The sequence below is a fragment of the Spea bombifrons genome, chromosome 7 (genome assembly GCF_027358695.1).
Source record: "Spea bombifrons isolate aSpeBom1 chromosome 7, aSpeBom1.2.pri, whole genome shotgun sequence".
Classification (NCBI taxonomy): domain Eukaryota; kingdom Metazoa; phylum Chordata; class Amphibia; order Anura; family Pelobatidae; genus Spea; species Spea bombifrons.
Window position 1 is genome coordinate 45,366,463 of NC_071093.1, and position 24,080 is coordinate 45,390,542.

General features: G+C 48.0%; 2 protein-coding genes across 3 annotated transcripts; one reads left to right on the forward strand and one right to left on the reverse strand.

Moving 5' to 3' along the window:
- Window positions 1-2,267: 2,267 nt before the first annotated feature.
- MSS51 (MSS51 mitochondrial translational activator) lies at window positions 2,268-8,203 on the reverse strand. The gene is made up of 7 exons (XM_053471563.1): window positions 8,087-8,203; window positions 6,148-6,343; window positions 5,825-5,980; window positions 5,259-5,383; window positions 4,587-5,150; window positions 3,080-3,173; window positions 2,268-2,716 (listed from the first exon to the last, which is right to left on the reverse strand). The coding sequence occupies exons 2-7, from the start codon at window positions 6,327-6,329 to the stop codon at window positions 2,494-2,496; spliced, it is 1,344 nt and encodes a 447-aa protein (XP_053327538.1). The 5' UTR covers window positions 6,330-6,343; window positions 8,087-8,203; the 3' UTR covers window positions 2,268-2,493.
- A 2,772-nt stretch (window positions 8,204-10,975) lies between these two features.
- CFAP70 (cilia and flagella associated protein 70) lies at window positions 10,976-23,679 on the forward strand. 2 transcript variants are annotated; one of them, XM_053471887.1, is made up of 28 exons: window positions 10,976-11,013; window positions 12,836-12,915; window positions 13,241-13,427; window positions 13,591-13,689; window positions 13,811-13,890; window positions 14,144-14,320; window positions 14,468-14,644; window positions 14,816-14,910; window positions 15,668-15,767; window positions 15,886-16,020; window positions 16,125-16,277; window positions 16,509-16,604; window positions 16,712-16,803; window positions 17,078-17,138; window positions 17,242-17,433; window positions 17,520-17,651; window positions 18,517-18,642; window positions 19,153-19,286; window positions 19,388-19,503; window positions 19,651-19,815; window positions 20,257-20,348; window positions 20,773-20,925; window positions 21,118-21,279; window positions 21,641-21,730; window positions 22,286-22,387; window positions 23,178-23,225; window positions 23,356-23,450; window positions 23,485-23,679. In XM_053471887.1, the coding sequence occupies exons 2-27, from the start codon at window positions 12,838-12,840 to the stop codon at window positions 23,434-23,436; spliced, it is 3,123 nt and encodes a 1,040-aa protein (XP_053327862.1). In that variant the 5' UTR covers window positions 10,976-11,013; window positions 12,836-12,837; the 3' UTR covers window positions 23,437-23,450; window positions 23,485-23,679. The 2 variants fall into 2 exon arrangements, with proteins under 2 accessions (XP_053327862.1, XP_053327861.1); XM_053471886.1 differs by having other exon boundaries at window positions 23,356-23,679.
- The last annotated feature ends 401 nt before the right edge of the window (window positions 23,680-24,080 follow it).

Below are 24,080 nucleotides of genomic sequence, written 5' to 3' on the forward strand. Positions count from 1 at the left end.
ACTGCCGTCTTTCATAGAAGGTAAAATACTGGCTACAGCCTTGATCCATCATGTGCTAGATACCACGTGTAGTTTTTATGTGTAATGACAAGTAAAAAAATATAATTGATGACCAGACTTCTAAATCAGCATCTAAGGAATGTCTGTGAGGGTCAAACACGTTAAGATTTGGTCCGTACTCTTATTGCAGCCTTGCTGAAAGTAGCCAACCAATTACATAAAAAAAAATATATTTTTAAAGCTTTTTTATATATATACATATACAAGAATCTGCGGAGCGGCAGGCAGCCATTGTAGATGTCATGTGACTTTACATGCCACGCCCATTTCGATACGCCACGTTTGTTTTGCTTTATGGCAGAGACTGCTCAGTATCCTGTTGGTGATTTAGACACAAGAATTGTATAGTTTTATTTAGCACATGGGGACTGGAATAAATTATATTTTAACCCAAAGGAGTAAAACAAGAACATATTACTTACACGATTTCGTGGAATCTACTATGTTTTGAAACTACATAAATTTACTAAATTTCCAATTATAAAGAAAAAAATGATTACAGTTCCTGGAAGAAACAGTTACATCAATCGAAGACCAATAAAAAAACAGCACTTTGACAAACTCAACTCACACCTCGCTTAATCCTATCGAGAAACGAGGCTGGGGGTGAAATGGAGAAGACCTGGGGAGGAAAAATAAGCATTATCTGGCTCCATCTGCTGGCCACAAGTGAAACTGCAGCGCAACCCACGCAATGTCTCAGAATCCAAATTAATGCTAAAGCTTATAATAATAGAATTATAAATCATTAATATTATATATTATTAATAAATACTAATTATATCAGTGATACAACGTGTTATGATGGAATATTTAAAGGTGAAGTTCCATGCTGTATATATTTAATACTCCCCCAACGATATATATATTTAATAACCCCCAAGCTGTATTCAGTAATAACCCCCATGCGGTATAGAGTAATATAACCCTCCAGCGCTGTATAGAGTAATAACCCCAACACTGTATAGAGTAATAACCCCCAGCGCTGTATACAGTAATATACGATGTATACAGTAATATAACCCCCAGCGGTGTATACAGTAATATAACCCCCCAGCACTGTATACAGTAATATAACCCCCAGCGCTGTATACAGTAATATAACCCCCAGCGCTGTATACAGTAATATAACCCCCAGCGCTGTATACAGTAATATAACCCCCAGCGCTGTATAGAGTAATATAACCCCCAGCACTGTATACAGTAATATAACCCCCAGCGCTGTATACAGTAATATAACCCCCAGCGCTGTATACAGTAATATAACCCCCAGCGCTGTATACAGTAATATAACCCCCCCAGCGCTGTATACAGTAATATAACCCCCAGCGCTGTATACAGTAATATAACCCCCCAGCGCTGTATACAGTAATAACCCCCAGCGCTGTATACAGTAATATAACCCCCAGCGCTGTATACAGTAATATAACCCCCAGCGCTGTATACAGTAATATAACCCCCAGCGCTGTATACAGTAATATAACCCCCCAGCGCTGTATACAGTAATATAACCCCCCAGCGCTGTATACAAACATATTTTTAATCCTATTTTAGGGATAAAATTAATAATTTTCCATTTAAAAAGTGGACAGGCAGAGGGACATCACACAGAACCTGATAAAATAATTATTTTCTAAATAGAATGGGTGAACACAGGTTCTCCGGACTTCTTCCTGATAAGAGGTGCACTGCTGGCAGATAGACCAGGAAGAAAAAAGTGCGGCAATTAATTTAATCCCCCGCCTGTTCCCTCAGATTTGTTTTTCATGAAGTAACTGTCTTGTTTTCCACACGCACTTTATACATTATATATATATACTGTATATACACACCACCACATACACATCAAATACATTTTATAATATATTTATTATATACTATATATAATTCACATACACACTGATTCACATTTTATATTAATTATTAGGAAGCCTTGGAAACCATGTTGATTTCAGATTTAATAATATAGACATGAGCAGATTCAGAGAATTAACCCCTCTATTACCAGACATCACACAGACACATACCTGGTGCCGGCTGCAGCTTTTGAGTTCGTGTGAAGGAGAGACTCAGCCAATCAGCAGAGGCTTCTGAACTCACAGGCAAGCGGGAGAGTCGAGAAGTCTCTCCTGATTGGCTGAGATCTCTTTCAGTCAGAATTCTCATTCCCGGGCAGTGCATTGAGGCTGACTGGGACTTAGTGTCTGTGGGTGAAGAAGTGCAGGCGGAGGGGTTATTAATACCCAGACCTGGGGGACTTTCTAAATGAGCGAACCCTGAGATTCTTGAAATATTAACCCTTTAATAGCCCATCGTGAAGATTCTATGCAGTGACTCCCCGAATGTGTAGCCTAAATGAGAGGGAGATTTGGGTATGAAGGGTCGGTGGGTGTCGTGGCCTATGGGTGAGACGCGTGTAGCCAGTTCTCTGGGTTAGCTGGACTCGTCTTCCTCCAGATCTCCCAGGCTGGGCTCCGAGTCCTGCCACGTGGGACCTCTGAAGAGCAGGTAGAAGGCGTTGCTGTTAACGGGGGGCTTGTTAGGGTCTGACTGGACCTGCTCATACTTGGGGGAGCAGAAGGGGAACGGTCCGGACCCCAAGATGTTGGTGTCCAGCTCTGCCAGGATCTGCAGGGAATACTTGAGTTCGTGTTCACTGCCAGTACAGGGAGAGAGCAAACGAGGGTCAGGTTTCCTTATCGCGCCAGAATGTAACCCCACCACGTCATGTCACCCCGTGACCTCTCCCTCTTGTATCAGGTTCTAGTGGGGCATCCACCATTACTATCTATGGCCGTATTACCCATAAGCCACACTGAGCAGAAGGCAGGTGGGGTAGTCATGGCCAACCACCATCCAATGTGGCAAATGCTCTGTTTTACCCTCTCCTTACCAGCCCCCCCTTTTACATCCCACCCATCTCTGCCTGTTCTACTGGTGCCTAGGGGCTCCAGAGATGTAACTAGCACCAGGTCCTCCTTAGCAATGGGTAATAAAACCCCACGGCGCAGGGTGTTACCTGTACATGGTGAACATGGATGGGATGTTATAGTCGCGCAGGAGCAGCAGGGTGGGGAGCCAGCCCTCGGTCAGGCCCTGAGACGCGTGAAATCCTGTGGAATGGGGTAGATAAAAGATAAGAAACGGGTTTTATAAAAACAATTAAATACATAAAGGGGTTTAACAAAGTACAGGAGGGAATTTATTCCAAAGGAGGAGAAAAGTTACAACAAGAGACCGGAATCTAACACTAGAGAATCAGAGACTGAGATGGAATGGAAGGAAGTTTTACTTTACTGAGGAGGTGGTAGATAAGTGGAATAGACTCCCAGCAGAAGTGGTAGAGGGTAATACAGCATAGCATATGGCGAGACCAACGCCTGATTAAGGTGTGTATTTTAACGCAGGCCGGAAGGGGTTAACCCCACACGTATGGAGGCCGCAGGGTGTGAAATTCCAGGGGGGGTGTGGGAATATTTATATATATAGTGAGTTGGAATCACAGAAATGCTGGAGAGGATTACGGAGGGATAAAGCCACGTCATGCGGCCGGGATCCTGCTGCACTAATAGGAAGAAGGATCAGCACCTGTTTCATACATGGCACTCCAGCTGGTGTGCACTACAATTCCCAGCAGCCTTCTGGGTGACTGGGATGATGAGATATACAGTCCATGGCAACCCGAAACGTCTCAGTTTACCCCTTCCCTGATTTAACAGTTTGAATGCCGCTCGCTAAAAGCCAGGACAGCAGGCGGCAGTCTCCAGGTTTAAAGGATAGATTTAATGAGAGCCCGTACAAAGTGCTAGATATGTGGTAGAACAGCCTACCAGAAGAGGTGGCAGAGCCTCAGAAAGGGAGCACAGGAGAGGTATGAGGTTCTCCTGGGCTTTCAATGTGGACCGTGGGCCATCTACTCCCTACGTGGAAGTTCATATGTCTAATACTTTATATTTTTTACATCAGTCACAATAAAACTGATTTTTAGATTAGATGTTCAGTATCCGTGTTTTAGGGTTACTTATCGCTTGCGGCCCCCTATTTTATATTCTAAGTTTGGCCGAGATCGGGGAGCCTCTTTCTCGCCCGTGTCTCCCTTCAGCTGTCTCTGGATGTCTAGATAAAAGTCATGTTGGCCCCTGGCATGTTCTTAGTGAGTTTTTTCCTCCAGCTGGACCTTGGGATCAGACTACCGTTCCTGGCATCGCTCTGTCTCCGGCGGGGGCCGGATAAACAGGCTTCAGAGGAGATTCACAGCTAAAGAGCTACGTGGACTGTAAATACGTAGGATTTTTTCAGCTCTCTATAAAAGCTTAACTACTGACAGGAGGCTAGAGCAGTTCATCATCTCCTTCCCTCCTCACCGAGAAACCACCCGATTTGCGAGTCCACTTCAGGAGTCTAAATATACAGATACGGCAGGTGGCTGGTTGGTTCTCCTGACATTTTAACCGTCGTCACATATCTTGGTTCTATGTAAATCACGTGACATTTTGGAGTATTTCTTTTTATTGATGGTAACATACCTGGATGGAAGCCCACCACGAGGTCAGGTCTCGCTGCTTTATTGCTCTCGACCAGAGTTTCCCAGAAGACGTGGTACAGTCCCTTGTATCCGCTCAGATAGACTTTCCCGCGTGGTCCGAATGCCGTGAGAGGAGGTCTCATGACCGGACCGTCCACCACCTCGGGTCCCACCATAGCCACCTCTAGACCTTGGTTTCCCGGGAACATCTTGGCCAACTCATCGTAGTCTGTGGCTCGAATGTTCAAAGTCTCGATATGAGAAGCTCCGACGACGTGCACCGTGACCGGTCCTTGGTAGGGGTCCACGTGAAAGGTGTTCATGGCAAACCCAATGGACATTGGGCGAGAGAAAAAGTCACATGTCAGACGTCTGATTGACTCCTTGAGCTCATGGTTTTCTGGTCTTGGCTTCCCGGCGTTGGACCACAAAATCCCCATGTATCGTCCGGTCATTATGCTGTCCAGTTTCTCCTCAAGATGTTCCTGCATGGAAAACCAGTCCTCCCAATTCTTTATCTCTGTTAGCGGCTTCTTCCAGGGCTCAGTCGGAAAAGGAATATCTCCTTAATGAAAAATAATTGCCACGAGTCATATTATGGAGCTATTTAGGACTATGAAGTATCTGGAGAACAAATACAAATCTCCATGTTATAACCCCCCCAGCTCATTACCTGTAAACACCAACCATTCGACGAGTCTGTCGATAGCCGCCATCTTCAGTTTTCTGCAAAACTTTTTATGCGCCGGCCAGTTTTCCCTCTGACACTCGGAGCTGCAGTAGTAAACGTTCTGACACCTGCCCCGGAACATGAAGAGAGGGGTGAGAGGGCAATAAAAAATTACCCCAGAAACAGATCCAAAAAAATCAATGAAGATCTACGCAAAAAAAACAAAAAATAATGAATGAGCTAAAAAGAAATTGGAGCGGTGAATGAATAATTACAGAAACAGAGAAAAATAAGCATTTTGGAGGGTCAAATTAAGGTAAATAAATGAAAAGATTGAATAAGAGGAGTTTAAGGAATGTTGGGCAATGAGGACCGCCAGTGTCCCCCGCTCAGAATTAAGAGCAACCAATGGGAAATACACGACGTGGGGACATCGTCTCTCATTGGCTGCACTCAGTTCTCCAGTCTGTAGACATCACCAAGAGTTGCGGAAGATGGGTATTTCACCCTAATATATTCCCCCCCCTGTATCTCCAGCTTGATACCAGCCCCCCGAATATCTGCCCTACCTCCTGCAGCGCCTCATGTTTCGGGGGTCCGAGAGCAGCCCTGGGAGCTTCTTGCACTCTGCACAGAATTTGTAAGTGTCCTCCATCTTTTGGAACATCTCGGAATACGTCCGGATCCCGAAATTAGCGGCGAGGCCGTTACATTCTAGAGCGGACCTGGGAAAAGCCAACGAGGGTAAGAGATAAAAGATGATTAAGCATCGATAGAAGACGGTGGGAAGCAGGATGATGGACATCTTGGAGCCCAGAGCCAGGGGGGGGGAATTTCATCGGCTGTTGAAGTGCTGAAGACCCCAAGATATGGATGTAGATGAAGAGATTACCGATATTCCTCGTAGGTCTTCATGTTGAGTTTTTGGAGAATGATGTTCGAGAGACCCGGAACGTTCTTGTCCATGGCCATGAATCCGAGCGAGTCGGTATAATAGCTGCCGGCAGCAGCCGGGGACAACCGAGGTTTCTGCCGGGTACGGCTACCCCGGGACGACGACTTCTTCTGTGACATTATGATGGCAATCCCTAGAAATAGATATTTCTATATACGTTATTGTGGATTTTTGCATTTGTTCGGCATTTCGTGAGATATTTTAGATTAACCATCTTTATGTCTATTCCCCCCTCTCGTGATTTTAACACCATCTTTGCCATCAAGCTCCTGGGCTCCTGATTGGCTGAACTGTTTTGGGTAGATGTTGATATCAGATACACTCACCTACTCCTTACACACTCCTTATAGCGAGGCACTTATATATATCTGTATGCCCTTCGTGGCACTCTCCTTCACGGTGCACTCAGTGAGCGGCCTCTCACCCTATTAGCTCCCGCTCCACTGGGGTCACACAGACAAAGCAAACCCATCCATCTGCCCCCTGTCAGCAGACACTCAGTAGGTACATGGAGGCCACTTATCAGTCCAGGTCTGGCCTATAATTAGAGGCTGTCCACAGCGGCCAGGAATCTCCTGTGTGAGTAATGAGCAGCGCTCTCTCCCGAGACTGACCCGCGGGGTCACGTAAAGGCAAACATTTAATACATCTGTCTGTCAGCCATACCCATCAGCAAACATGTCACTAATCCCAAAATACACACACACATTATCCCCTCCGCTGCTAACCGTGCCACGGACCACGCAGCGCCGAGTATCCATTCAGCTACATATAGAAATACACGCGGCCGTTCAAAAGTTTGGGGTCACTCAGCTGTTTACATGGAAAACGAGGAAATTTCTGGCTGTAACATAATTACAAAAGGGTTTCTAACCATCAATTATCCTTTAAACTTGGATCAGCGAACACATTGGAACCCAGGAGTGATGGGAGTGATAAAGGGCCATTGGAACCCAGGAGTGATGGGAGTGATAAAGGGCCATTGGAACCCAGGAGTGATGGGAGTGATAAAGGGCATCTGTATGCCTATATATAATATATATATATTATTGATACACAGACACCAGTACATGCGCCCCCTCCTAATACACAGACACCAGTATATGCGCCCCCTCCTAATACACAGACACTGGGACCTGAGCCTCTCACCCCTCCTAATACACAGACACCGGGACACGGCCCCCTCCTAATACACAGACATCGGGACTCGGCCCCCTCCTAATACAAAGACACCAGGACACGCGCCCCCTCCTAATACACAGACACTGGGACCTGAGCCTCTCACCCCTCCTAATACACAGACACCGGGACACGGCCCCCTCCTAATACACAGACATCGGGACACGGCCCCCTCCTAATACACAGACATCGGGACACGGCCCCCTCCTAATACAAAGACACCGGGACATGCGCCCCCTCCTAATACACAGACACCGGGACCCTCACCCCTTCTAATACACAGACACCGGGACACGCACCTCTCACCCCTCCTAATACACAGACACTGGGACCTGAGCCTCTCACCCCTCCTAATACACGGACCCCTCCTAATACACAGACACCGGGACACGGACCCCTCCTAATACAAAGACACCGTGACACGCACCCCCCAATACACAGACACCGGGAAACGGACCTCTCACCCCTATTAATACACAGACACCGGGACGCGGCCCCCTCCTAATACACAGACACCGGGAAACGGACCTCTCACCCGTCCTAATACACAGACACCGGGACACGCGGCTCTCACCCCTCCTAATACACAGACACCGGGACATTCGCCACTCACCCCTCCTAATACGACACATTTTACATAAAAAATAGAATTATTTAGTAATTTGACTAAAAATATAGATTCTAAGAAACTGATTACCTTTTTTAAAGGGAACGACCTTTTTCTTGAAGTTATCGATCTCGGTCTCTGATCTCTAAGACTGAAGCTCTCAATGTCACCGATCGCCCCACCTCACGGGGCAGATAACAGGCGGGCGAGACCTCAGCTGTCAAAATGTTTTAGGAACCTGTCTCCCTATTAATATCTATGTTACATATCGTGGACAGGTTGGAGACAGGGGGGCTTCGGGGTCAATCTATTAACCCCAACAGTGACATCGAAACCTTTTGTAAATAAAGATTATTTATTTATTTGTTTGGGGATTTGTTTCGTACACCAAACATTATGAAAATAATAAAAAAAAATATTTATAAATAGAGATAAATGTCATTGGAGGAGCTGGAAATCCTAACGGAGAAAAAAAAATATAAAATTATAATAAATATAATCAGATATTTAATAATAAAAAAATAAAATAATAATTTAAAAAAATGCTTTGGATTAAATATTTTCGGGGAGTTACCCCCCCCCCCCAAAATATATACGTAAAGGTTTGGAAGAATTTACAGAAATTAAAATGTTTTAAATGAATTTGGAGTCTTTTGTTCAGCAGATGGGAGATTTTTTCATGCGCTCGGATCCTGTTGGGAGCATCTGGAAATTTTGACCATTCTGTGAGTCCAGGAGAGGAAAAAAAATAAGGGAAAATGAACCGTTTCCTACATGTTCTTTGTCTCTAAATGTATAATAGGAACTCGCTACATTTTACCCATATAATCACATCCGCCAACTATCCAGTTCTTTACTGGACAGTCCTGATTTTTGTGCATTGTCCCCCTGCCAAACAACCCCACAGTGGGGATCAGAGGAGGTTTGGTATATTTCAGCTGAATGCTGCAAAGTAGGGGGATGGGTAAGGTAGGTGGGTGGGCAATATACCCGGGAACTCTCAGGGTTTGCCCCAAAGTCTCAGGGTTTTTGCCCCAATCTCAGGGGCGAAGGGGCAGATTCTGAGGGTCACACAGTCTGGAGCTGACTCCCCCCCTTTTGCAATCGTATATATAAGACTCCCAATTGGTGCTTTTGCTCCCAGTATATTATGGTTGATATCCCTGCTTGAATGCAGGTGAGTCTATTAAGTGTCTTTTTAAATAATGACAAGTGAAAGTTTCCATGACAACCGGTATTAGAGCCATTTGGGTAACATATGGGGAGTTACTACATAGAATCTTCACAATAAAGGGTTAATATTTTAAGAGTTTCAGGGTCCGCTCATTCCCAGCTATGGTGGTCCCGCCTCGAAATCTGCCCCACCTCTAACCGTATCCCAGCCAATAGAATGTTTTGGGGTACGCCTAGAACACTGGAGTACATGCCCAACATTTATTGAAAGGTACACGGGGATGATACCAATTATTCAATCAATTATGTCAATAGATTCAGGAGCTGTATGTCTATCCCATGCATGTTTAAATCCCCTCACTGTATTACCCTCTACCACTTCTGCTGGGAGGCTGTTCCGCTTAACTGCCACTCTCAGTAAAGTAACTTCCTTCCATTCCATCTCAGCCCCTGAACCTATCCCTCACCGACCTTGGAAATACACTTGGAGCTCAAAGACTGGGTTTTTAGCTGATCTGCCTCCTGGGGCAAAATGCCTCGTAAAAAAGGCATCTATATTTAGTGACAAACGGCACAGGAGGGGCAGCTTTATCTCTGTGGCGTTAGTCCGTTCTTAAAATATTTCAATGAGACCCACAGGGGGTCCGCATGTGCAAAACCCTCCAGATTGTTCAATTAACACCTTATTAAAGTCGGGTTTTTATGACTATTGCTATTTTTAGTACTTTTATTTTTAATTGCGCCCCTGCGCGGATCAAGAAAAGGTAATTATGGAATAATAATTTAAATGTCAATCATCGTGACTGCGGCGAGGAGCCCGGAGTGCAATAAAAGAACGCTTCGCAGGTACGAACAAATTACATTCCGCGTAATCTGTGGCTGGTTTAGGATCTGCCCCAGAGGGGGTAATATTTCTTCAGTCTGAATCCGATTCCCTCAGTGACGCCGGTAACAGCGACCTTCATAACTCAACAGAAACGGATCGACTTCTGTGCAGAAACAGACATTCCAACCGTTTAAAGGGCCAGAGGGGTGTGGTTAGAGGGGTGGATGGGGCGGGGCTATTTGTGTAACTGGGTGGGGCATTCAGAAGAATTGGTTTTATTCACCCCGTTTAATGTATAAAGCCGTTTCCTGCTGTTTCTATATACATTATCGGGGCTTTTAGGGCTGTAGAACCCTGTGATACCCTCATACCCCACAAACATTCTGATCCCTAGGAAAGAGGGGCATCAGGGGGAAGAAAGAGGGGCACAGAAGAGGAAAGGGGGCAGCAGGGAGGACAGAGGGGCTCGGGATTTGGGGCACAATGGACACTCAGCGGGTATGTGGGTTCTGGAGCCCCAGATTAACGATTCCGTAACGCAGGAAATTTTTGACGGTTAAATTACCAGGTTTTTTTTTATTATAAATGTAGAGCCGAGGCCCCCAGACCAGACCGAACGAGAGCAGATGTAAAAAAACGGAGTGCAAAGGGGTAAAAGTGGTGTAGTCGCCATAGCAACAATCAGAATGCTTCTGCTACATTACAGTGGCTGGTTAACCTCTTCTTGCTAGATAGAATGTTTTTAACTCATGTGCTAAATATAATTTTACCCCTTTAGGGGGCATTTACCCTTCCTGCCTTCCTCATCCTATTAATTAATATGAACAGCCCTCACCCTGCGCCCTGTGCCCCATCTGTACAACATCTGCTCCCAGTCCAGTTATACAAATATCTGCCACTGTCTGCATCTAACGTCATCGCTTCCATGTTGCCTAGCAACCTCCACAGAATCTCACCGGAAGTCTCGCGAGAATTACCAGCGGTTACTAGGAGACGGAGGACGCGGCGAAGGGAAAAAGTAGGTATCGGAAAAGGGCAGAAGAGGGTATATTTCGGGGTATAAAGGCAGAAGAAGGGAATGGTACTGGAAATACAGAGTACGTATGAGGGTATGGGGCAGGATAAGGACATGGTGCTGGGGGTATGAGGCAGGATGAGGGCATGGTGCTGGGGGCAGGAAGGGGGTGTAGTACTGATTTAAGTCCCCTCTTGAGGCTGCTATTCTCCATACATATGAGCTAGTGTGGTACAAAGTGCTAAATGAGGGACAAAACGTTTTCAATCCATCCATTTGTACCTTAAATAGAAACCAAGAACCTGCCGGCAGATCGGCCCCATCCGGCCCCCGTCTAGTCGCCCGTTTCTCCTGCTGTAAAGACTCAAACCTTAATCAGTCGTTGGTCTCGTCTTAGATTCAGGAGCCGTATGTCTATCCCGCGCATGTTTAATACCCTTGCTGTATTACCCTCTACCAATTCTGCTGGGATGCTGTTCCACTTATCTACCACCCTCTCAGTAAAGTAAAACTTCCTTCCATTCCATCTCAGTCTCTGACCCTCTAGTGTTAGATTCTTGATAATACGTATCGAGACCCCCGGCCTTTCCTTATAACACGTATGGCCCCCGTGTCCTGTGTGCCGCTAGGACCCTGTATTGTGATCAGGCGGCGCCACCTGCTGGCTCACGACACTATGTCGTTGTTCGCTTCCTCTTTATTCACTTGATGCGCCGGGCGCTGTTTAGAAGGTTGGGGCCAAATGCTTGCTACGTGCTTTAGAAAGTTGCCCCTTTCCAATGTTTTATTTATATGGCGCCGGCAGATTCAGTAGCGCTGTACAATAGCAGGACAGCGAAAATGACCCATAACTAAGACTCACAGTATACAAAATTATCACACATTAAGACTAGATGACGGTGCTGTTCTTATGAGCTTACAATCTATTAGGAGGTGGGGGATGAGATGGAAGGGGCGGGACTGCTTGGCTGAGGATGATGTGATTGTGGATGGAGAAGTCAGTGGCCGGAGATCTCGAAGGTGGGGAGAGCAGAACAGCTGGTTTCTTCAGAATGCAGGTAGAGGGTATTAGGAGGATAGATTGTAAGCTTTTTGGGATAGGTGGGTTACCAGGGAGTGTTTAATGTTAGAATAAGTAGGGGAGAGTCTGGCTACGGACCCCTAGGTAAGCCCCAGAATGGGCGCTCATGTCCTGAGTAAGGACGGGCAGAATTCAGAACAATTGGGACTTCTGGTTTATGTTACTTAGCTGATGGTAGATGAGTGGAACAGCCTCCCAGCAGAAGTGGTAGAGGGTAATACAGTGAGGGTATTAAACATGCGCGGGGTAGACATACGGTTCCTGAATCTAAGACGAGACCAACGACTGATTAAGGTTTGAGTCGTTACAGCAGGAGAAACGAGCGACTAGACGTTTAATGTCACAAGATAAAAAAATAATAAAAAAAACTTTTAAAATTGATTTTTTTGTAAAATTTTCAACCTAAAAAAGCAAATTCTTGGTTTTGCTCCGGAGTGATTTTCTAGTAACGTTAATGTATCCAAACTGAGTATGAAATCAGGAAGGGGTGAGCAGGATCGCGTTAGCTCGGTTTTGGGGGGAGACTCGCGTGGTTTTGCGTTGATTCGTAAACGGTTGCGATTGCCGGCTGCGCGGTTCCAGCGGCGATTTAACAAACGTAAAGCTATCCGAGCGCCCCCGTTACCCGGGTAACGCGGAACGGTAAGAAGTCGTTAATCCTGCGCGGAAATTTCCGGTCCTGTGACAGCCGTAATGGGACCTGCACCGCTCACATCATGCTTTCTCTGTGTTATCTCCCCGTAGCCATGGAAACGGCACTCTCGGAGACGAAGGCTCACACCTCGGTGCCGGTGCAGATCACGGTTCTCCGAGCACGCGACCTGGTAATGCATACAACAAACAGCCGGCTGCGTGCCTTTTCATGTGTCGCTGCCGTATCCCCCCGAAACGCGATCGCACTCCGCGCGACTCTTTAACCTCTTCCTCGACTTGCCCTTATTGCCCCCCAATGTTCCCGACCCCCCCGCTCCTGTGCTCCTACCTGCCCCGGAAGAGGGCATGTCCTGGGAAGCAGCCATTGCTCGTCTAGTGGAAGGGAAAAGGGGGTTTCTTCCCCTGCCCCGTACTGTTGCCCCTCCGGTTCTGCCCCGGGGGGCTTCACGCTGTGGGATGTATATATCTTTACGTCTGTTCTTCTGGCGCGTTTAGAAAGGAGCAAAGAGCGACTCGCCGGTGACGTACGTGAGGTCGGAGTTTAACAATGTGCTTCTCGGGGACTCTCCGAAACTGGAAGCCGCTGCGAGCCAACCCACGGAGTACGACTTCACCGCCAGTTTTGATATCGGCCCTGACGGCCCTCACGGTCTGGACGACGTGGCACAGAAACCAGTTCTGCGTAAGTAGATAGGCAACCGCCAATGCCCAACGCCGCGGCCGGCCCTCCTTCCCACGCAGATCGCTGACCATCCCAGCAAAGAGCTTTAGTGGCCACCTCTGCCTGGCGGCCGGTGCGCTGCAGACATCACCAGTGAATCATTGTCTCGTCTCCCCCCCCCCAGTAACTGTGTTCGAGGTCTTACCCAAGGAGAAGAAGCAGAAAGAAGAGAAGATGGCGGTTCTGGGCCAGGCGGCGGTGGATCTGCTTCCATTACTGAAAGGTCAGTTAGAAGCGGATGGACAGATTAACGCACGTTAGTACTGGGTATTTAAACTGCCGTCCCACCACGTAGCCACGGATGGGTTTATGATGTCACAGGTTTAACGCTTGGCGTCTTTCAGGCTGCTGCAGTTACAAGGTTACCCTCCCTCTGCATCCTGTGACCGGCGCACCTCCGGAGACCGCTCACCCCGAACACAAGGTACCGGCAAGCGACCTGATCGCGCTCCGCTCCCCGATGGCCTCCTCATTCATGAACTTCTGGTCTGCATGTCCCCCTTTCACGAACGTCCCTCTTCACCCATCACCCCATGACCAGACATGGCCTCCAACACCATGGCCAGGAGTCCTTCAGATATAGCCAAGCCTTACACATAATTGAGTAATTCTGCCCCTGGGAGCATGGGGCAACCAGTTGGTACTCATCAATGCCATGCCCGTTGTGTTTGTTGCAGCCCAGCTTGGAGGTGGCAGTCTCCGTCCCCGAGCCTCTGCTCTCCGAGGGGCAGATCAGCGATGGGAATCAGCTGACGGTGACCGTGGAAGCGGCTTATTCCGTCCCGGAATCGTGGAACACCACAGGCCCTCAGTATAACTACGCGGTTGGTCTTCAGATCCCGGCGGCGGGAGAGGTAACGGCGCGCCGTACGGCTGGAGCTCTCATAGAGTATACTGTCCAGCTGCATCTTGGGGCGGTTTGAATTAAAGCCAAATGGCAACCAAGCCCCCCGGGCCTGGAAGGACGGATATTAGGTGGCCGCTCTCTCTTCTTCCCGCAGAAGCCTGTCCTGTTTTCCAATGGCTCCCTGAAGGCCGGGGGAGAAATGGAGCCGGTCCCCCGCCAGAAGAAATGGCCTGTGAGCGGCATAGCGGCCCCTGGAGCTCAGAATATCCCAGAATCTTTCATTGTCGGGGGGCCGTATGAGGAGGAAGGGGGGGAAATGAACCGGACAGAGGTGAGGATATAGTGATGGAAATGCCGGAATACTGAGCACCGTCTGTATCGCAGTATATATCCGCGGATCCCAGCGTTTTAGTGTTTTTTATTACTGCAATAATACGGTCCTAGAGGTTAGTTTGGTGGATTATGTGTTTTTAATGTTATTTTTGCCATCAATGCTTTACAGGATAAAGAGTTCCGCACGGAGGCCGAGACCCTCAGGAAGAGAGTGACCTGGGACATGGAGAGACGCTGCTATCTTGAGCCGTCCACCTTGACCAGGTGACAAGTTGTCCGATTAAGCTTCATCCTAGAACATGCGCCGGGGTGGTCACCCTGGGAGACGAAACCTAGAGCCTGTCGACAGATCGGCCCCATCTGGCCCCCGTCTAGTCGCCCGTTTCTCCTGCTGTAAAGACTCAAACCTTAATCAGTCGTTGGTCCCGTCTTAGATTCAGGAGCCGTATGTCTATCCCATGCATGTTTAATCCTCTCACTGTATTACCCTCTACCACCTCTGCTGGGAGGCTGCTCCCCTTACCTATTGCTGACAGACACAGGATTAAAGGAAAATGATCAGATATTCCTCAGTTACTTTGTATTTGTCTTTGTAGAGCCGTTCATTATATTCACAGAGCGCTCCTGGGGTCTTAGATATTTTATTAGCTGTAATAATCTCTAGGTTGCGATTTCTAGAAAGCGAGCGCAGGCTTGGGTTGATTTACTCCAGGTTTTACACTAAATGCTGTCTGCCCCTTTATGGATCATTTGGGGGCCGTAATACATGCTGGGGCCCTCGCCACCCGCTTACCCCTTCCAGATTCTTGCTTTGCCTTGAGTTGCCGAAAATGCCCTAAACACGTCACTATTTAATATATAAATACCGCTTTACATTGTGTTTTTTTAAATAACTTAAGGAAAACTTTGATTTTCTTTAGAATATAAACTAAGCCCCTGTATTTATTTGCGCCCCACGGACGGCGTACAGAGTGTGTCGGTATTAGCGAAATAATTGAATATATTTAACAACGATTCGCAGCCTCCAGAAGCGCATAGCCGAATGCCGCTATTGGCCGGTCGAAATAATGAGGGTCCCTGTCACCAGCACCACCAAAGCAAAGACCACCAAGACAGACAAGGTGAGTGGGGCTCTGGGCACGGTAATGATATGTGTCCTGCGTGTGTTCACGGGGCGTAGAATAAACACCGATGCGGGCGAATCATTAAACCGGTTTCTTCTTCTCTCTGGATCATCAGGGCGAGGAGGATCTCCAGATCTCCTTCCACGGCGTTGCTTACGTAAATATGGTTCCCCTGCTCTACCCTGGGGTCACGCGCCTGCGCGGGGCATTTCGCATCCATCCCTATCAGGATTCTGAGGTCCTCGAGAAGGTAAAATGGGGCGACATATCTGTCTATAGGGGTCCCTCATAGGGGTCTTCCTGCCCCTAAGCCAATGCACACAGACCATTAATACGCCTCTTTCCCCTGCGCAGACCAAGTGCCAGGTCAGTGTTCTACGGGAGGTCGCACGCCAGTCCAGCTTGGGCAGCAGGTTCGGAAACGCCCCAGCCGCTTCTCCTCATGCCAGACAAGCGCCCAGCCGTACGTCCAAAGAAGATAAGCCCGGCAGAGACACTGGAAGAAGGGTGAGCACATCCTGGAGGACACCTAGAGACCACCGCACTTGCCTGTTAGAAGTGGCTGGAGGGTCTACTCCATAGCCATAGATGGTATCAGTTCAAAGATAGATAGAAACCTCTTAGATCAGGAAAATTTCGGTTAGCCCTCCCCGTAGCGAGGGGTTACAGGGCTCCATTCTGGGGGCAGATCCCGTTGGACGGTCATACAGAGATCTGAAGCGCTTTAATTTTTTGCAGATGTCCGCTGTGTTGAAACCATCTGACTTACCGCGAGACGGTGACTCCACGCCTCCCGCCATAACGCAGAGCATCATCCAAAACGTGGAAGGACAGGTAAGAAGAGATCCTTCCATTAAAGCTGGAGTCCCCATAGGTGGATGAGGTGGCCGCCTGTCGGGCATCGCTGACCAGCCGAGTGTTCTTTTTTTGTCTCCGCGCAGCAATACTCAGAGGCCGGGACGTACATAGTGCTGGAGCTGTGTCTGGAAAAACCACTGGTGCCCAAACGCTCGGCAGAAGAACTGGATATAAAGTGAGCTCTACGTAGACGACACTTTTTCAGACACGCTCTTCCATCGAGAGCCGTCTCATCACGTAAAAAAAAGAAAGAAAAAGCGTAAAATTTGGATGTTTTGGATAAGGAGAGCTTTACGGCTTCACGTTTTTAATTTGCTTGATTTAGCTCTGTAACCACGCAAGATATCGAAGACGTTCTCTCTGATTCTGTGTTACTGTTACCGAGTCATAGCTGTATTTCTCTCATTCTTCATCTTTTTTTAATGTTTTTGTATCTTTGTAAAACGCAGAGTGAAGGAACTTCTTCCTCCGCGACCGCAGTTACCGCGCCGCTCCGCCGGAGCACAGAAGGTACGTGACCGCTGATGTAATAAATGTCTACACGCGCATCATGCACCAAGCGTGGACATCGCAAGTCATGGTCGTGAATTGGCTTTTGTTATCCCGTGTCCAGGCGGTTGCGGACTATCAGAGTCAGGTCTCCAGCATCACCAACTCCATCTTGGAGGAGTATTTCGAGCTCTTTGGGCAGCGGGTGGCCGAGGGTCAGGAGCTGGACAGACAAGCCCTGGAGGAACAGAAGTGCCAGCTCAACTACGAGCTCAACTGCTCAGGGAAATACTTTGCCTTTAAGGAGCAACTGAAGGTGACCGTTCGCGTGACAATACCCCCCCACACACACCAGGAGGGGGCCGCAGGTAACGCCATGTTTCGCTATCGTATTGTTTGCAGCACACGGTGGTCAAGATTGTGCGGGAGAAATACCTGAAGACCACGGCGTTCGAGGATCGGGAGAAGCTGCAGGCTTTCCTGGGCGAGCTCTACGTCTTCCTGGTGGATCAGATGCACCTCACCCTTAATAAGGTAAATCGGGCCACCCGGGTTGGGTCCGTCGTGTTATATAACGGTTTGAGTCGATGGGTCAGGCCGGGTCACCCTCGGTCAGTTATTCAGGTCACGTTACATTTGATAAGGTGGTCTTAACAAGAGCTGATCACGGAAGCCAAGTTTACTTCGCTTTCAGCCCCCCCCCGGAACAAGTTCACCAGGTTGGTTTGACTCCATTAAATGCTTCTTGTATTTTATAGACGATTACGGCATCCTAGATTAATGTGGACTTTCTCCTCATTTAGTAAATACGATCTTTATAAGGGGGTTTTACAAAGTGCAGGAGGAAAGTTTATTTCAATGGAGGAGAAAACTTAAAAGAAGAGGCCGTAAGCTAAAACTAGAGGTTCAGAGGCTGAGATGGAATGGAAGGAAGTTGTGAGAGGGTAGATAAGCGGAACAGCCTCCCAGCAGACATGGTAGAGTCTAATAAAGTCAAGGAAAACATACATGGATAGATATACGGCTCCTGAATCTAAGACGAGACCAACGACTGATTAAGGTTCCAGTCTTTACAGCAGGAGAAACGGGCGACTAGACGGGGGCCGGATGGGGCCGGATCTGCCAGCAGGTTCTGGGTTTCAATTTCCTGAGCTAATAAAAGGCCAAAATGAGATGATTCTTTACCGTACTATAAGCAAATCTCCTGATGTCCCTATAGTAACTATATTTCTTTAAGAACATATACGGTATATAAATATATTGTTATATTTGTTATAAATTATCGCTGAATGATACGCTGGATACATAGAAACCCCCTAATTTTTTTTCTATTCATTTTTGGTTAAGAATACAGAAAACTTTTTTTCTTTTTGAATTGATGGTAAAAATGTCTTCCTAGACTTTGTTTGATGACCGCGAAGAGCCTCCTCCTCCTCCCATGACGGACCCAGAGAAGCTCCGATGCTTTGCGAGAGAAGCAGAGCTCAACGAGGACTACCAGCTGGCTGAGATGTACTACCAGGAGGTAAAGAGTTAACGGGCCGATGGGTATCACAGGTGGCTACCAGGGCTCTGGGGGAGACGCTTTATTGTCCAGGTGGGGGTGTGGCATTTGGCCCCACCCACTCCTTGCTACCTTACAGTAACGATATATTTTTTTAAGATGGCTTAATGCTTCCGAACAATGAAATTACATATATACCTATTTTATTGTTCAATAGTATTTAACGATTAATAAAAATGTTTTGTTCGGTAGCATTTAACGATTAAACAAAAAATAACGTTATTGTTCAGTAGTATTTAACGATTAAAAAAATAATTTATTGTTTGGAAGCATTTAGTCATCTTAAAAAAATATATCGTTATTGTAACGTAGCAATTAAAAAAATATAGAATTCTGCTATTTTATTTAAAAAAACCGGAGAAGGGAACAGACCACGAAAGCGCCTTTAGTATTATGGTTTGTTTTCGTGTTGCTGTCCCTTTAATTGCCGAATTTCCCCGTATTAATCTGGCGTCCGTTTATCATCCGCAGAGGCTGGTGCGGGATCGGCAGTGTCTGGACCACTGGGTGGATTATGGGAAATTTCAAATGCTGACCGGCAACTACCTTAAAGCCCAGGAATGCTTCTTTGAGGCTTTGAACCTGAACCGGAGTCACCCGCCCAGGTGAGCAGCGGAAATCTGGAAAAAATAACCCGTTATTGATATGTTTTAAATAAATATATAATGTATGGAATATATAATCTGTGCGTCCCCTCTCTGCGTAGCTTGCTCCTCTCTGGGATAATAGCGGTGCTCCTTGGTAACTATGGCAACGCGGAGGTTTTGTTCGAAGATGCGACGTGTCTCCATCCGACCAGCGTCTTGGCTTGGACGATGTTAGGTACGCGTACCCCCTCCCCGGTCTTTTTGTTAATATAGTTGTACTGAGAACTTATATCTGATGATGCAGACGTTAAATATATGTGACCCAATGGCGACGGATGTTTATATAGGCGGTATATAGGACTTGCTCTCGTGTGTCGCGCAGGACTGTTCTACGAGCTTCAGGGTAACGACATCAGGATGGAAATGGCTTTCTCTGAAGCTCATAAGCTGCGTCAGGCCCAAGCGGGTCAGGAGAAGCCGCCAGCCACGTCAGACACCGGAGCTCCACACGGAGAAGCCGCATCGGTGGGAGAGATCGGTGACAGAGGTAACCTGCGGGTGTCAGAGGAACCAACCCAGGACTCCAGGAATATGGAGCACCGGGCTATCGGGGCCACCATTAGAAATTCTTGGGCCCAGTATAAACCTAAAGAGAGGTCCACCTGCCCCATCCCACCCCAAGCCTTAAAGCTCACAATGGGGCCACCGAGTCACAATCCCCAAAAGCCTGCAAAGGCACAGACACTGGTAGCACTCCATGAGAGCCCGGTCACTGGTAGTGGGCTGCGGGGGCCATTGAGGGGACCCCTACTTGCCCCAATGGCGGCGCTGTGGGCTATGGATGATTCCAGAAAGACTAAACGACACACAGAAGAAATAGATGGCTGTCGGAGGCCAGTATGCACATTGTCATGTGACATAAAAGCAGTCAGTGATTGGAAGCGGTTGAATCCGTCCCGTTTCAGACGTTTGGTCCCTTCTGTTTCAGGAAGAGTCGCCGACGGCCCCGCAGCAGAGCCGAGTACCGGCAGCATCTTCATGGAGGCGGCTCTGTTCCTGGCACGGGCCAACGCGACCCAGGTCAGCACCGGGCACACGGGCGATCGTCTCCGTCATAACAAAGCATATATGTACGCGGCCTACGGCCCCAAATCCGTGTGTTTCACCTGAGTTATAAACGTTATAGTATTTAGAGATGTGCATTCAGATTTGCATGAACACCGATTTTAACATTTTTTGCCCAGTTTGTGCGTTTGCACCCAAAACCAGGAAGGAACCCCAACGAAACAAACCAAAAACAACGAGAAACCTCTGAATATTCGTTACACAATCGCTGTCCAAATTATTCATCCAACAGTTAATTGCTTGTTGCGTTTTATTGGAGTCATAAAACTTATCACACCTGATCGCACCTGGGTGAAGCCATGTCCTTTGCATGTACGATGTAACATGTTACATGATCTCCTCAGTCTCACATGGTCTGTTGCTCCCTGCTTGGTTGTAGTTTGTGCAGAGATCTCTCGCCCACGAGCTGCTGTCTCCAGACGGGGGTCCCAGCTGCCGATATCACCTGCTGCGAGCTCAGACTCACCTCCTGAGGAAGGAACTCGACGAGGCCAACAAGAATCTAGAGGAAGCGTCCAAGATGGACCACCAGGTGCGTTCTCAGAACCAAGAACGTTAACATCACAAAATAAAAACACTAAGTTATCGATGATGGACAATCATTCCGGGGGGGGGGTCTCGGGCTCCTGGAGGTCACTGGGCCCCTGGGCGCTGATCACGTGATTGGATGTTAATAGAATGAATTCGATTCATTTTAAGCGGTAACAACGTTACTCTCGCGCAGAACCCTGACGTCTGGGCCTTCACGGGACACTTACGGCTTCTGAGCGGCGACAAGAGAGAAGCCCGGAACTGCTATGAGCGCACACTCAGCCTAGTGTCCGACGCGTCCGAGATGCAGCCGGTCTACCTGCGCCTGGGGTCGATCTACCTGGAGGAAGGAGAGGTAAAGCCGGGATATCAGGCCGACGCTCCAGTCCACGGATCTTCATTAGTCTTTGCGTTAATGATTATTTCCGAGCCGTTAGAAAGCCGCCTGCCGGGGCGGGATTTCTCGCTCGCCCGCTCGCCCGGTTCCGCGAGTCCCCGTTATTGGCCCCTTGGGTCTCATCCTGAATCCAAGATTTCGTTATTATTCTCACGCAGTCTTTCCTCTTTTGGGGATAATTTCTTAGGGGCTGAGATGAAAATTGATACAAAATATAAAGGAATCGTTACAGCCGGCTGACCGCGTTAGGAACGTGGGGAGAAATAAACGTAAATCCGGGTGACTCCTGATTGGCTTTTGTGATTTCTTTATTTCATAGAATGAAAAGGCTAAGAACACGTATCTGACGGCTTGTAAAAGATCCCCCACCTGTCTGACGTGGCTGGGAGCCGGGATCGCTTGCTACAGGGTAAGGATAGAAACAAAGAACCCGCCGGCAGATCGGCCCCATCCGGCCCCCGTCTAGTCTGCCCGTTTCTCCTGCTGTAAAGACTCAAACCTTAATCAGTCGTTGGTCTCGTCTTAGATTCAGGAGCCGTATGTCTATCCCATGCATGTTTAATACCCTCACTGTATTACCCTCTACCACCTCTGCTGGGCAGCTTTTCAGTAAAGAAAAAGTTAGCAATCTGGCCCGTGCTAAATTGAACTCCACAGCAAGGGGTTAATGTCGCTAAACTATCACAATTTGTACTGCAAATAGACAAGTACTAGAATTATTATTATTATTATTTAAAGAGAAACTTAATTAAATCACCTGAATGCAAGCAGGGATATCAACCATAACACACTGGGAGCAAAAGCAGTAATTAGGAATCAGATCACAGCGGCGAGAATTGGAAGGAGGCAGCTGCAAAGTGCGTGACGCTGAGAATCTGCCCCGAGACCCTAAACTGGGGCAAAAACCCTGAGACTCCAGGGTATCATGAGAAATGGAGTAATTAACTCTTTCTCTTCCATTCAGTTAGGGAACATGGAGGAGGCAGAAGATGCACTTTCGGAAGCCAACGCTCTGAATAACGCCAATGCTGAAGTCTGGGGCTACCTGGCCCTCATCTGCTTGAAGGTGGGTATCAGGGGCCAGATATGGCGAGAGCTGCACAGCTCGGTCTAATTTGGATTCTGGGAATAGCCGAGCTCAGGTCCCACAACAGAACAAGAGATCCATTCATTCCCATAGGAGTCCAGACCGACGTGACTCCTCCTGAGCTGCCTCCTCCGGGTCACCGCGCTCTGTTTCTGCGCCCCGTCTCTGCACTCTGCGCTCTGCACTCTGTCTCTGCGCTCCGACTCTGCTCACTGCGCCCCGTCTCTGCACTCTGCGCCCCGTCTCTGCACTCTGCGCCCCGTCTCTGCTCACTGCGCCCCGTCTCTGCACTCTGTGCCCCGTCTCTGCACTCTGCGCCCCGTCTCTGCTCTCTGCGCCCCGTCTCTGCTCTCTGCGCCCCGTCTCTGCTCTCTGCGCCCCGTCTCTGCTCTCTGCGCCCCGTCTCTGCACTCTGCTCCCCGTCTCTGCACTCTGCGCCCCGTCTCTGCTCTCTGCGCCCCGTCTCTGCTCTCTGCGCCCCGTCTCGGCGCCCCGTCTCTGCACTCTGCGCCCCGTCTCTGCACTCTGCTCCCCGTCTCTGCACTCTGCGCCCCGTCTCTGCTCTCTGCGCCCCGTCTCTGCTCTCTGCGCCCCGTCTCGGCGCCCCGTCTCTGCACTCTGCGTCCCGTCTCTGCACTAAAATTATAATTAACCTAAAATTATTGCTTAATTTCCTATTTTATATAAATGCTCACTTCTCTGATTCCACGAATGGAGACGTTTTCGCTGTAAATCACTGGATTTATTAACCCCCTGATGTCTGTTCTAGGCTGGGAGACAGGTGGAGGCCGAACAGTGCTACAAATACACTCGGAAGGTGAGATTTATTAATATTTATTTATAATATTTATATAGCGCTATCGTATTCATGCATCGCATGACAATATGAAAAGAGTAAGGAAGGCACTGCTCGCAGGAGCTTACAATCTAGAATCGCTTTTTTACAGTTAAATCTGCAGAACCCGGCTCTGCTCGATGAAATTCACCGGATACAGGAGGAGGTTGGATTTGGAGACCCGTCCTTCTAACAAACGAGACGGAAGTCCCTGCGCGCCATCATGAAATCATCTTTGGAGAGAGAAGCCCGGAGAGAGCGGTCGTCGCGGGGGCTCGGATTAGGGCTGGATCTACTAAGCTGTGCAGCGCCTTAGCACATGGCCAGGGCAGAAAACGTCTTATTGCGTACAAACTGGTTTCATTAGACTTTCTGATGGAGGGTTACACGGCGCGGGCAATGTCTGCACAGGAACAATAAATCCTTTTATTACCCATTCATTTCTCGTTTTTCAAATCCTTTTATGGGCCCCTGGGAGCCGGATCTGGTGGGGCCACAATATCCATCAATGAATGAATACAAGCAAATCCCCCTTTCTGCTGGAAGGGGCACACACAGCTTTCTAGCTCCATTTAGACTACAGGTCGCATCATTCTGGCAACAGCTTCTCGGATGATGGGAATTGTAGTCTCTCGGAGGCACTCAGAGAGTCAGGTTTCCATGGCTGCCAATTATCCATTCATTCAGCCAGCGCCAGGCTCCCTGCAGCCTATTACCCCAGGGTACCCCGCTATACCCCATTAAAGGGACAGCGCTGCATTCTGGATAATGTCAGTCTTATTGTATTAATTGTTTTACTAAACAGCATGAAGTTTTGGCAAATTTTGTGCAAAAACA